The sequence below is a fragment of the Hyaena hyaena genome, unplaced genomic scaffold, assembly GCF_003009895.1.
Source record: "Hyaena hyaena isolate Hyena2069 unplaced genomic scaffold, ASM300989v1 scaffold_298, whole genome shotgun sequence".
In the NCBI taxonomy this organism is placed as follows: Eukaryota; Metazoa; Chordata; class Mammalia; order Carnivora; family Hyaenidae; genus Hyaena; species Hyaena hyaena.
Genome location: NW_024080927.1, coordinates 264246 through 275696, shown reverse-complemented (window position 1 = coordinate 275696; position 11451 = coordinate 264246). Strand labels below are relative to the sequence as shown.

General features: G+C 38.9%; 1 protein-coding gene across 2 annotated transcripts in view; it reads left to right on the top strand.

The window, feature by feature from the left end:
• The first annotated feature begins 4689 nt into the window (after positions 1–4689).
• INTS2 (integrator complex subunit 2) overlaps positions 4690–11451 on the top strand; it is a 53871-nt gene continuing 47109 nt past the window's right edge. The window contains exons 1-5 of one of the 2 annotated variants that reach the window (XM_039247336.1): positions 4690–5070; positions 6076–6382; positions 7001–7139; positions 9926–10028; positions 10878–10991. In XM_039247336.1, the coding sequence (XP_039103267.1) occupies positions 6090–6382; positions 7001–7139; positions 9926–10028; positions 10878–10991 (649 nt within the window). In that variant the 5' untranslated portion in view covers positions 4690–5070; positions 6076–6089. The remainder of the gene's footprint in view (positions 5071–6075; positions 6383–7000; positions 7140–9925; positions 10029–10877; positions 10992–11451) is intronic. The other variant, XM_039247335.1, reaches the window with a different exon arrangement.

Below are 11451 nucleotides of genomic sequence, written 5' to 3'. Positions count from 1 at the left end.
CAAAAAACAAAACTTCAAATGGAATAAATTATTCATGAAGCCTTCATTGTGGTGTCTCATTCTGTTAAAAATATTTCCATTTTAAACTTAAAAATTAGTGGTATTTTTTGTCTTAAGTGCAAAGGGGTAACCCAGAAATTAATTGTACTTTTAATATCTCCATCTGAAGTATTTTATTTAAAAAGATTCTAACCATATTAGTGATTAATAAACAGGAAGATTGTATATGTACATACGTATTCCTTTTAGGCTCATCAGTTGGTATCTGTTTTCTAGTCCAAAGCTACCTACAGATATTTAAAGCTTAGCTCAATCCTACTTTTTTTGATCACATGTCTTTGAAACAAAGTGTTCAGATATGAACACTCCATTAAAAATATTTTGTATGAGCAGCCATTTAAAATATTTTTGTCCAAACTTAAGCTGAGTAAGGACAAACCCCAAAATCGTGTCCATTTTGAAATAGTTTTTGCCAGCAAAAGTTTTAAAATAATCCTTTAAAAGGAGGCGTATAGATGTATGTTGTTGGAACTTCTACCTTCTTAAGTTATTCTGTCTCACAGTTTATATTACCTGTGATTTTTTTTTGTTTCTTGGTAGTCAGAAACCCTTTATGGCTGCTGCTTGCTCTAAATACAAAAATCTTAACATGGCTGTCCCCTGCCTTCTCCACAAGCCTCAGAATGTGTTTTCCTCCTTGCCTCTTAGGGCATTTGAGTTCTTTGAAAGCCCCATGGTAATTTTTGCCTTAAGGCTCCTCCACACCCTCACACTTTCCGTATACACCCTTGTCTCAGACCAGGTCCCCTAGTAATATACTTTTTTTAAAGTTTATTTATTATCCTGAGAGAGCGAAAACGCAAGTAGGGGAGGGGCAAAGAGAGAGACAAAGCTCAGCACTGAAAGCACAGAGCCAGATGTGGGGGGTCGAACTCACGAACCATGAGGTTATGACTGGAACTGAAATCAAGAGTCAGTTAACTGACTGAGTCACCCAGGTGCGCCCCCCCCCAGTAATATACTTTTATTGTAATAATATAGGGAGTCTTCACAGTGTTTTTCACAGTTTGTACGAATACTTGATCCTACTAAATGACCTCATAAATGGCAGAAATTGGGTCTGTTTTGCTTACTGATGCATCTAGAATCCAGCAGAACATCTAGCACATTAGTAGGACACTGAAATATGTGAACAGACTTCTTGTGATAAATACCTCAAACTATAGTACTTAGTTGAATTCTGAGTTCTGCAAAAATTCAAATGAGGTTGTACAATCTAATTACTTGAGGCTATTTTCACAGTAGAAACAGTTAATCACTAGATTAGGATTCTTGTGCTCTTAGATTTGCCACATTTTAGCTGGTGACTTCAGACAAAATATAGAACCTCTTGAAGTCTCAGTTTATTCAACAAACTAGTATTAAGTACCATACTGTAGTTCCTGCCCTCGAGTACTTACTTTCTGGTAGGAGAGACCAAGTTTTAACAATGTAGTACAATATGTGAAGTGCTATGATGTAAGAAGTAAAGGGAGCCTTGAGAACATTGAAGAGGGATACTTTGATAGGGGGTTTGTCAGGGAAAGATTTCTTAGTGAGGGAACACTGGAAGTGAGACTTAAAGGATACATAGGAGGTACTACATAAAGAGAATAAAGGGATTTCAGACTGAAGGAACAGTGGAAGAGAAGGCCCATGAGTAGCATGGAGGATTTGGGAAACAGCAGTTCCAACAGACTGAAACAGAGGCATTATGGTGGGATAGATAATGCAGGAATCCAAACCAGTGCTAAGAAGTCAGACTGAAAAACTCTGTCTTTCGAGTGCCACCATAAGGAAAATGAACTTTATCCCAAAGCAGGAAAGTGTTCCAATAGTTGGGATGATCCATAATTAATTGAACAGTCATACCAAAAAAGGCTTGATTGATGGAGCTGTCTCCATCAACCTGGAGGGATGTCTCTAATGTACTATAGAATCTTGGCTGGACCCAATTCCATTCAGTATTTTACCCATAAAATTAATGAAGAGATGATCTGCTTTGCAGATAGCCAGTGTAAAAGAGTCCAAAAAGAAGAGTTCCATGTTGAGAAAACTTGAGTTAGGTGACTCCTGAGATCCTTGTACTTCCAAAATTCTGTGAGTCAATTTCCAAAGAAAATTGGTTTTTCTTTAAATACCTAGGTCTTCGAATTTCTTGAAGCTCATTTACTTGGCAATAATCTAAATAAAAGGACCTAATGTGCTTGAAACACAGTATTGTATTTTCTTTGCTTTTGTTTGTCCTCTTCCTTCTACTAAACTAAAAAACAGTTTAGTAGAAAAGGGTAAATCAAAGTCAGTCAGTCAGAGGAGACTAATTACTTCACTTAGGAAGGAGTGTTCTTTTTTGACTTGAAGTATAGGAACTACACAATATGTTTCATCGAATCTAAACACCAGTAATTGTAAGACATCATTATATGTACCACTAAAAAATAAAGATCGTTACTGATCTTTTAAAAAAGTTTTCTTTTAATGTTTATTTCTGAGAGAGAGAGAGAGACAGCATGAGCAGGGCAGGGTCAGAGAAAGAGGTAGACACAGAATCTGAAGACAGACTCCAGGCTCTGAGCTAGCTGTCAGCACAGAGCCCGATCCGGGGCTCAAACCCACGAACCGTGAGATCATGACCTGAGCCGAAGTCAGACGCTTAACTGACTGAGCCATCCAGGCGCCCCAGAGCATTACTGATCTTAAGACACTGCAACATCAGAGATGTTAAAATGTGAAAAAGTCACCAGAGTTGATGAAATACATCTTTTTTGTAGGACACCTCGGTGGCACAGTTGGTAGAGCATGGGACTCAGAGTAACCCAGGTGCCCCTTGAGTTGGAAGAGATCTTAAAAATAACTTAGTTCACTGGGGTGTCTGGGTAGCTCAGTCGGTTAAGTGTCTGACTTTGGCTCAGGTCATGATCTCACGGTTTGTGGGTTCGAGCCCCCTGTAGGGCTCTGTGCTGACAGCTAGCTCAGAGCCTGGAGCTTGTTTTGGATTCTGTGTGTCTCTCTGACCCTCCCCTGCTCCCGCTGTCTCTCTTTCTCTCAGAAATAAATAAAAGGATTTTTTAAAAATCACTAGTTCACATCCCCATTCTCCTCTTATTCATCCCTCAAACCAGTCTGAATTCTCTTCGTGCTCCTCCTGTGAAAAGACCATCCAAGGAGATTAAATTGTTTAACCTCTTTCAGTCTCAATTTCCACACAAATATAGAGACTGTTACTTACTTCAGATAATTAGATATAAAATACTAGTGCCTAGCAAGTGTTCAATAGATACCAGATTAAAAATGACAATATTGTACAATTTGTAACCTAATAGACTGAAATCTTTAGTGTGTAGTGACCAGAAATTTAAAAAATTTTTAACAACTTTAATCTCTACACCCAATGTGGGACTCGAATTTAACAACCCCAAGATCAAGAGTCATATGCTTCACCAACTGAGCCATTCGTGTGCCGTGTGACCAGCAATTTAAAGAAATGAAATAGTTCGTATCGCATGTAGTATGTTATTGCATAAAAATTTTGTTCCATTTAAATATGGGTATATATGAGCATGTGTGTCCTGGGTCACAATGTGAAATGTATTACTGTAGGTCAGGTGGATAGAAGTTTGAGAAACACTGAAACACACATTAGCTCTTTTCTTCTTTTGTTGATTTTTAATGTTGAAAGCAGACTTTATTAGGAGATTATCACTCTGAAAGCCTTGGAAACTATATAGTATGAAACTGTAGTTCTCTCTGTAAAATATTTTTGCTTCCAGCTTGTAGCACAGTATCCGGTAAACAGAAGGTGCTAAATGTACATTGCTGAAACCAGGAACTAGAAACAGTACAAAAATAGACAGACTAGTAGTTTTTAATCTCTTCTGGGTGCTTAGAAGAGATTTGAAAGCTTGTTGAAAGCTGTGGATCCTCTCTCCAGAAGTGTCAAGCACTCACAATTTTGCAGATTCCAGGGAATTCCTGAAACCCTGTCCATCGCTTTCTAAAGGTCTATGGGACTGGATTTTTTGTTCAAATTTAAGTGCAGTTGGCACACAATGGTACATTGGTTTCAAGTGTATAATATAGTGACTGGACAACTCTATGTTATACTCTAGGCTCACCGTACAAGTAGCTACCATCTATTACAATACAATTGACTATAATTTCTACGGAGTTAGTTACTCATTCAACAACTACAAGACTGTACCTCCCACTCCCCTTCATCCATTTTGCCCATTCCCCAACCCTGCACCCGAAGGCATAGAACCCTGAAACGCAGATGTTTAACTTGTGACTTGAGAGCGTATGAGGTCAAGAGCGAAAGATCTGGAAAAGATTTTTAAATTCGCCTAAAATTCCTAGGATTCCAGAACTTAGGTGCTAGGGGGACACAGGTAAGGATAGAAATAGTCATTAGTGTTCCGGTCAAAGGACACTAGAAACAACTTTAACGTTTCTTTTACATACGTTACGTCACTCAAATGCCACAAAAATCCTTTAATGATGAGACTGCAGCTCAGAGGAGCTTAAGGATTTAATCGGAAAGGATAAAAGTGATAGGTTTTGAAAGAAGAAACCCAAAGCAGCACTTTAATTCTTCGGGGATGAAGTTACGCGGGGCGGAGAGGAAGAGGTGGGACCGCGCACGCGCACCGTTGCATCAGCGCGGACGTCTCTGGGTTTCCTTTGCAGACAGCCTTCCTCTCGGTCCAGTACGGTGGCCGACGGGAGCCAGACGCTGGGGATGAATGAAGGTGCTGGGTGCAGGTTGAAACAGTCCTCTCGGCTTTCCCCTCTTTTCAGTGCGGCGTCTGCCTTTGTGCGGCGTCCCCATCCAGCCCTATCGCACTGCCGACCCCATTGGTCCCGGCGTCTGGGTTTTTGGTGCCTGGGTCGATTCAGGGCACAGCTGGGGTTGGCGAACGCGGATTTTCGCCTAGGCCCAACTTTGGACCGCGCTCTCGATTTCTACCGTGTCCCGTCTCTAGGGCGCGGAATCGGTGTTGAGTCCCGGGAGGTTGGAGGGTAAATCTTGAGGTACGAAACTTCCGTTTCTCAGGCCTCAGCTCATTCCCCGGTCCACGTCGGTCACTGGCCTTTCATTTCTCTGCCAGGGGGACTGGTTGCTTCTCGTTAGGCTGAGGGCGAGACCTGTGAGCACAAACAGGTCTTGCTTGGCGCCACTGCTCCCTCAGCCCGCCCCTGTGTTAAAAGGCCAGCTCCTCTTCGTTAAAAACAAAGTAGCGTTTCTGCCCACGACTCTGTTAACCCATGATTTTGTTAGCGTGTTGGTTTGGAGGGGATGGCATTGGCCACCTGCTCCCTGCCTCCTTTTTTCTTTCTTTTTTTTTTGGCTTCTGATTAGTGAAGACAGAGAAGTGCCCAAGTGGATCTCCTCTTTCTCCCATAGCTAATTGCACCTCCACAGCAATTTTTTTCCCAGGAAATCCAGGGGCATTAGGATAGTGTTAGGGCCTACAGAACTTTGAGTCTGGCATTGCTTCTGCCTAGTGAGATTTAGCAGTGCTTTTATTGATTCATGGAGGATGGGAAATAGAAGGGTAACAGTTTTTTTACATTTGTTGGGTAAACATAAGGAACTAAAGAGGTATGGAGGAGGAACACATTCTTAACTATCCTACTCATTTACTTTTATTTGCACTGTGGTGCTCAGATGATTGATGCAGTGGAGAAAGTCTTGTACTGAGATTTAGTAGATGAGGGTTTAGCCTTGGATTTTGCTGCTAGTAGTAATCACTGTATGTCTGTTAATGTAATCTCTCTGGACTTCGTATTTCTTCTTTGCAAACTAAGTATTAGAACAGAAGATCCCGAGGGCTGGAGGAGATATTAATGTACTCTGTTTTCTTTTTCATTTTCTAGGTGGGAGTAGAAACATAGGGAGCCTTCCCTTGTGCCAGAAACAGCCAACATAGAGGCCTGTTAAAGATAGACCACACTTCTCAGGGTTTTTAAAAAGAGGGGCATTCATACATGTAGGAGTTATTTGCCTACTTTCATTTGTGTTTTTTTTACCATTAGGAGCAACAGTGGTAATGGCTGAGTGTACAAGCCTCCAGTTTGTCAGCCCTTTTGCTTTTGAGGCAATGCAGAAAGTGGATGTTGTTCGGTTGGCATCTTTAAGTGATCCAGAATTGAGACTTCTCCTGCCCTGCTTGGTGCGAATGGCACTTTGTGCTCCTGCTGACCAGAGCCAGAGCTGGGCTCAGGATAAAAAACTCATCCTTCGTCTTCTCTCTGGAGTGGAAGCTGTCAACTCCATTGTTGCGTTGTTGTCAGTGGACTTTCATGCTTTAGAACAGGATGCCAGCAAAGAACAGCAGCTTAGGTAATGTGTTATCTAACGTGTGGATTGGGATTTACTCAGATTTCTCAAAGAAGAGGGAATCGTATATTTTTTGGAGATTTTAGGACTTATTATTGGATGCACTCCCCCAGAAAAGACTGAGAATCTAAGCTTTGGAGAGCATTTTACTGAGTTCTTTTCTATTTATAGTTAAAATTCTAGAATTCCATATGCTAAAACATTGTGTAGAGAAGTTTGGCTACACATACTGTTGTATTCATGCTAAACTGACTCGGCCAATCGCTCTCAGTGGGAAGTGGGTAGGGTAAGTTCCCCTAAAAGTAGAGGTATTTACTGGAATCACTCAGGAGGCTTTTTAAGCTTACATTGATTTCCCCAGATTCTGGACAGTTGTTTGGTCCTTTCCTGCTCATTGTGAATCCAAAAGCGAGCAACTGTTCATGTAAATGGGTGTTAACTGTTAGCTGGTGTCTTATATAGGTTGTGAAATCCTGAAATAGGCAAACTAAATAATATTTCAGAAAATGAAATGTATGAAAAGAATTCATACATTCTTTTGTAGATTATTTCAGCAAAAGATAATCTTATGCTATTTTTATGCCAGTGTTCTCATAATTGTACGCATTTGTACTTTATTAGGCATAAACTTGGAGGAGGCAGTGGAGAGAGCATCCTGGTATCACAGCTTCAGCATGGACTGACATTAGAGTTTGAACACAGTGATTCACCTCGTCGATTGCGTCTTGTGCTTAGCGAACTGTTGGCAATTATGAACAAGGTGCATTTAAAAAAATTTTTTTAGAGAGAGAAAGAAAGAGTGAGTAGGGGAAAGGGGCAGAGGGAGGGAGAGAGAGAATCTTAAGCAGGTTCCATGCCCTGTGTGGAGCCTAACACTGGGCTGGATCCCATGACTCTGGGATCATGGCTGGAGCTGATATGAAGAGTCAGAGGCTCAACCCACAGAGCCACCCAGGAACCCCAAAGGGCATTTATTTTAATCACACCTAAAAATGTGCATGATTTGGTGTCTACACATAGGAAGTAGAGACACAGGCAAGAAGCCAGGCAAGTTATATGCTCTTCTACACATATTTCTGTTTGTTTTGTGTTTTCCTTTGAAAGGCTCAAAAGCCTACATATATATATAAATAAATAAACTTAATAAACTTATTTTAATAAAAATTAAAAAAACATATCCTTAAGTTTATTTATTTATGGAGGCAGGGGGTGCCACAGAGAGAAGAAGAGAGAATCTGAAGCAGGCTCTATGCTGTCAGTACAGAACCCGAGGTGGAGCTTGAGACTATGACCTGAGCCAAAATCAAGAGTCAGATGCTTAACCAGCTGAGCCACCAAGGCTCCCCAAAAGGCTTAAAAGGATATTAAATGCTTGCCTTAAAGGCTTTCTTTCTCTACTATTTTCTCTCATTTATGCCTGTTCTGAATTTTCTATTACAGAGGTTATTTTTTGGAGCCCGCTTCAGATCCTTTATCTCCCTCTGTCTCTGACCCTCCCCTGCTCACACTGTTTCTCTCTCTCAGAAATAAATAAAACATTAAAAAAATTAAAAAGAAAAAAGAAGGGTACATTGCTCAAGACTTGTACAAATTACCAAATTTGTTAATACCCTTATAGGATATAATTTCCCTCATAAAATATTTTAAAGCATAAATGGAAAATATATGTGATTTCTTTAGACACTGAATGAGCATTAATTATCTGGATATACCAGTGAATAGGGAATATCAAAGCTGAATTGGATGTAGGATCATTGGCTAGCCTTACTCACTAGTTAGACTGAATTGCTCCTATATGCTAATTAATGCTACTCAACTTTGCATGTCAGCAAAATGATAGATTACTTAGTTCATGGGCCTTTGGGTAATTGTGGTTAATTGAAACTCTGAATTTTAAATTTGTGTGTATCAGGGGTCTGCTATAAAAGTAATTCAACTGTATCTTCATATTGAGATGGCTTATGTACTAAGCCCAGAGTTTCAGAATGCAAAGTTATTGACTGTTAGAATTTCAAGGTCAGTTTATTTATAATAAAGTTTAGTTTTGGGGTGCCTAGGTGGCTTAGTCAGTTAAGCATCTGATGCTTGATTTTGGCTCAGGTCATGATCTCATGGCTCCTGAGACTGAGCCCTGTGTAGGGCTCTGCACTGACAGTGTGGAGCCTGCTTAAGATTCTCTCTTTCCCCTCTCTTTCTGCCCCTCCCCCACTTCTGTGTGCTACACGCGCGTGCACACTCTCTCAAAAGAAAGCTTAAAAAAATTTTTTTCTGAGGTTCCTGGATGGTTCATTCAGTTAAGCATCGGACTTTGGCTCAGGTCATGATTTTGCAGTTCATGAATTCAAGCCCCATGTTGGGCTGGCTCTGTGCTGACAGCTCAGAGCCTAGAGCCTGGAGCTTGCTTTGAATTCTGTTTCTCTCTCTCTGCCCCTCCCCTGCTTACACTCTGTCTCTCTCTCTCTGAAAAATAAACATTAAAAAATAAAAAAAAAATTTTTTTCTAAAAAATGCTTAGTTTTATACATTGTAGACCCAAAACCTCTAAATTCTGTTTCCAGAGAAAATACTGGTGGTGGTGGATGGTACGATTAATCAGTTTTGGATAGGTTTTAAGATACGTTAGAAATCTTTATTTATTTATTTTTATTTTTGAAAATTTATTTTTTTTTAATTGCAGTAGATGTTAGAAATCTTTTAAAAAATGTTTCCTATTAGAAACAATTATTTCTTTCTGCTCTTTTCTACTACACTAATAGTCTTAATTTTCTTTTTTTTAATTATTTTTTTAAATGTTTTTTTATTTTTGAGAGAGAGAGGGAGACACAGAATCCGAAACAGGCTCCAGGCTGTGACTTGTCAGCACAGAGCCTGACATGGGGCTTGAACTCTTGAACCATGAACCATGACCTGAGCTGAAGTCGGGTGCTTAACCGACTGAGCCACCCAGGCCCCACCATGAGTCTTAATTTCAATCAATACTTTCCCTACATCTCTTTCTTAATACTTAACTTGATGGCTCTAGTAAAATAAGTGACCTTTGTCTTCTGGGAGGTTTCTAGTTTCTCAGGTCAGAACTTTGTAGCAAGTGGAAAGTGTGATGAAACCATTGTAGGATATTTTTTAAAAAATTAATAGGTACTTCTGTTGACCTACATTTTTATTTTTTATTTTTCCTGCAGTTCATTTGGAATTGGACATCATTTGTATTTGTTATACTGCTTTAAGTTTACCATTTTGTGCCTTTTACTGAGCTACAACTTTTGTAGGTGGCCTTCCTAGTTCATTTGTTTGGTTATCTTTAATTCCAGATGTCTCCAAATATTTATTTAGAAATAAATTCTTGAGACCCACATTGCCATGTCTGAATAATAATTAATGTGACTAATTGTGAATTGAATACATTGGCTCAAATTTATCTAATACTGCATATTCTGCTGCAGTATATATTAATGACATAGTAAGAGACATGGTCTGTAAGCTCAACAGACAATTATAAAAGTAGTGAGGGATTATCTGAAATTCTTTCATTTGTTTTTCTTTTTTAAGGTGTCTGAGTCCAGTGGAGAATTTTTTTTTAAGTCATCTGAGCTATTTGAGAGTCCAGTCTATTTGGAGGAAGCTGCAGATGTACTTTGTATTTTACAAGCAGGTAATGACTGATAAGATACATTAAAAATATAATTTCTTGTTAAATGATACTGTGTAACTTCGTAACTTTGAATATTATGTTATTTTACACATTTTATAAAAATATACCTTAAGATGTTAAGACAAAAATGGCTAATAATAGGAAAATGATTAAGTAAATTATATTATTTCCATAGTATGCCATGTTATATAGCCATTAATAGAGTGTATTTGAAGAAATTTAATGATTTTTGAAAATGGTCACAATATGTAAGTGAAGAAAGCAAAGGGTAAAATGAGAAATAGAATATAAAAAGTTAAAAGTTAAGACAATACATGTGGGAGGTTTAAAATATTTCAGCTTACTAATTTTGAATAGGATTAGAAAGGTAGACATAAAAATGCAAAGATTTTCATGGAAGTAACTCTTGACCAATACTGCCTAGTGTAGCAGTGGCGTTGTTCTATATAGTGCTTTCCAATACAGTAGCTACTAGTCATGTGTAGTTACGGATTACTGGACATATGGCCAGCGTAACTGAACTATTTTTATCATTTAATTTAATTAATTTAAACTTAGTTATTCATTTGTTTGTTTTTGGAAAAGATTTTATTTTTAAGTACTCTCTATACACATTGTGGGCCTCGAATTTACAACCCTGAGATCAAGAGTCATGTGCTCTATGGACTGCACCAGCCAGGTGCCCCAATTAACTTAAATTTAAATAGCCACATGTGGCTGGATAGTTCATTCTAGACTATGAAAAGAAAGTACCTTAGCATATTGCTTTTTTCTCCCTTAAATTTATTCTTCTTAAATGATGTCTGTGAAATATCATTCCTTAGTAACATTGATTTTGTTTTCTTATAGAGCTCCCTTCCCTGCTTCCAATAGTGGATGTCGCTGAAGCCTTGCTACATGTTAGAAATGGTGCATGGTTCTTATGTCTCTTGGTGGCCAATGTTCCTGATAGTTTTAATGAAGGTAAAACATAATTTTAAAATAGGATATTGAAGAGATTTCCTGGTGCAGGTTCAAGACCTATTTTTTGAGCTAAGAAGAAATATTTATGGGCTTTCATATAAGTATGCATCAGGGGTGCCTGCGTGGCTCATTTGGTTAAGCATCCAGCTCTTGGTTTCGGCTCAGGACATGATCTCACAGTTTTGTGAGTCTGAGACCCGCATTGGGCTCTGTGTTGACAGTACAGTGCCTGCTTGAGATCCTCTTTCTCCCCCTCTCTCTCTGTCCCTCCCCCACTCACACTGTCTCTCTCTCTTGAAATAAATAAACTTAAAAAAACTTATGCAACAACAAAAAAATTTTTTGCTAGTAGTTACCAGTGCAATAATAAGACAGTAAAAAATACTAAAGAACTAGAAGATATAATCCTATGCTTATGGAGCAGTGGGAAGAAGACATATGTCTGTGAACTAGCCAGAGT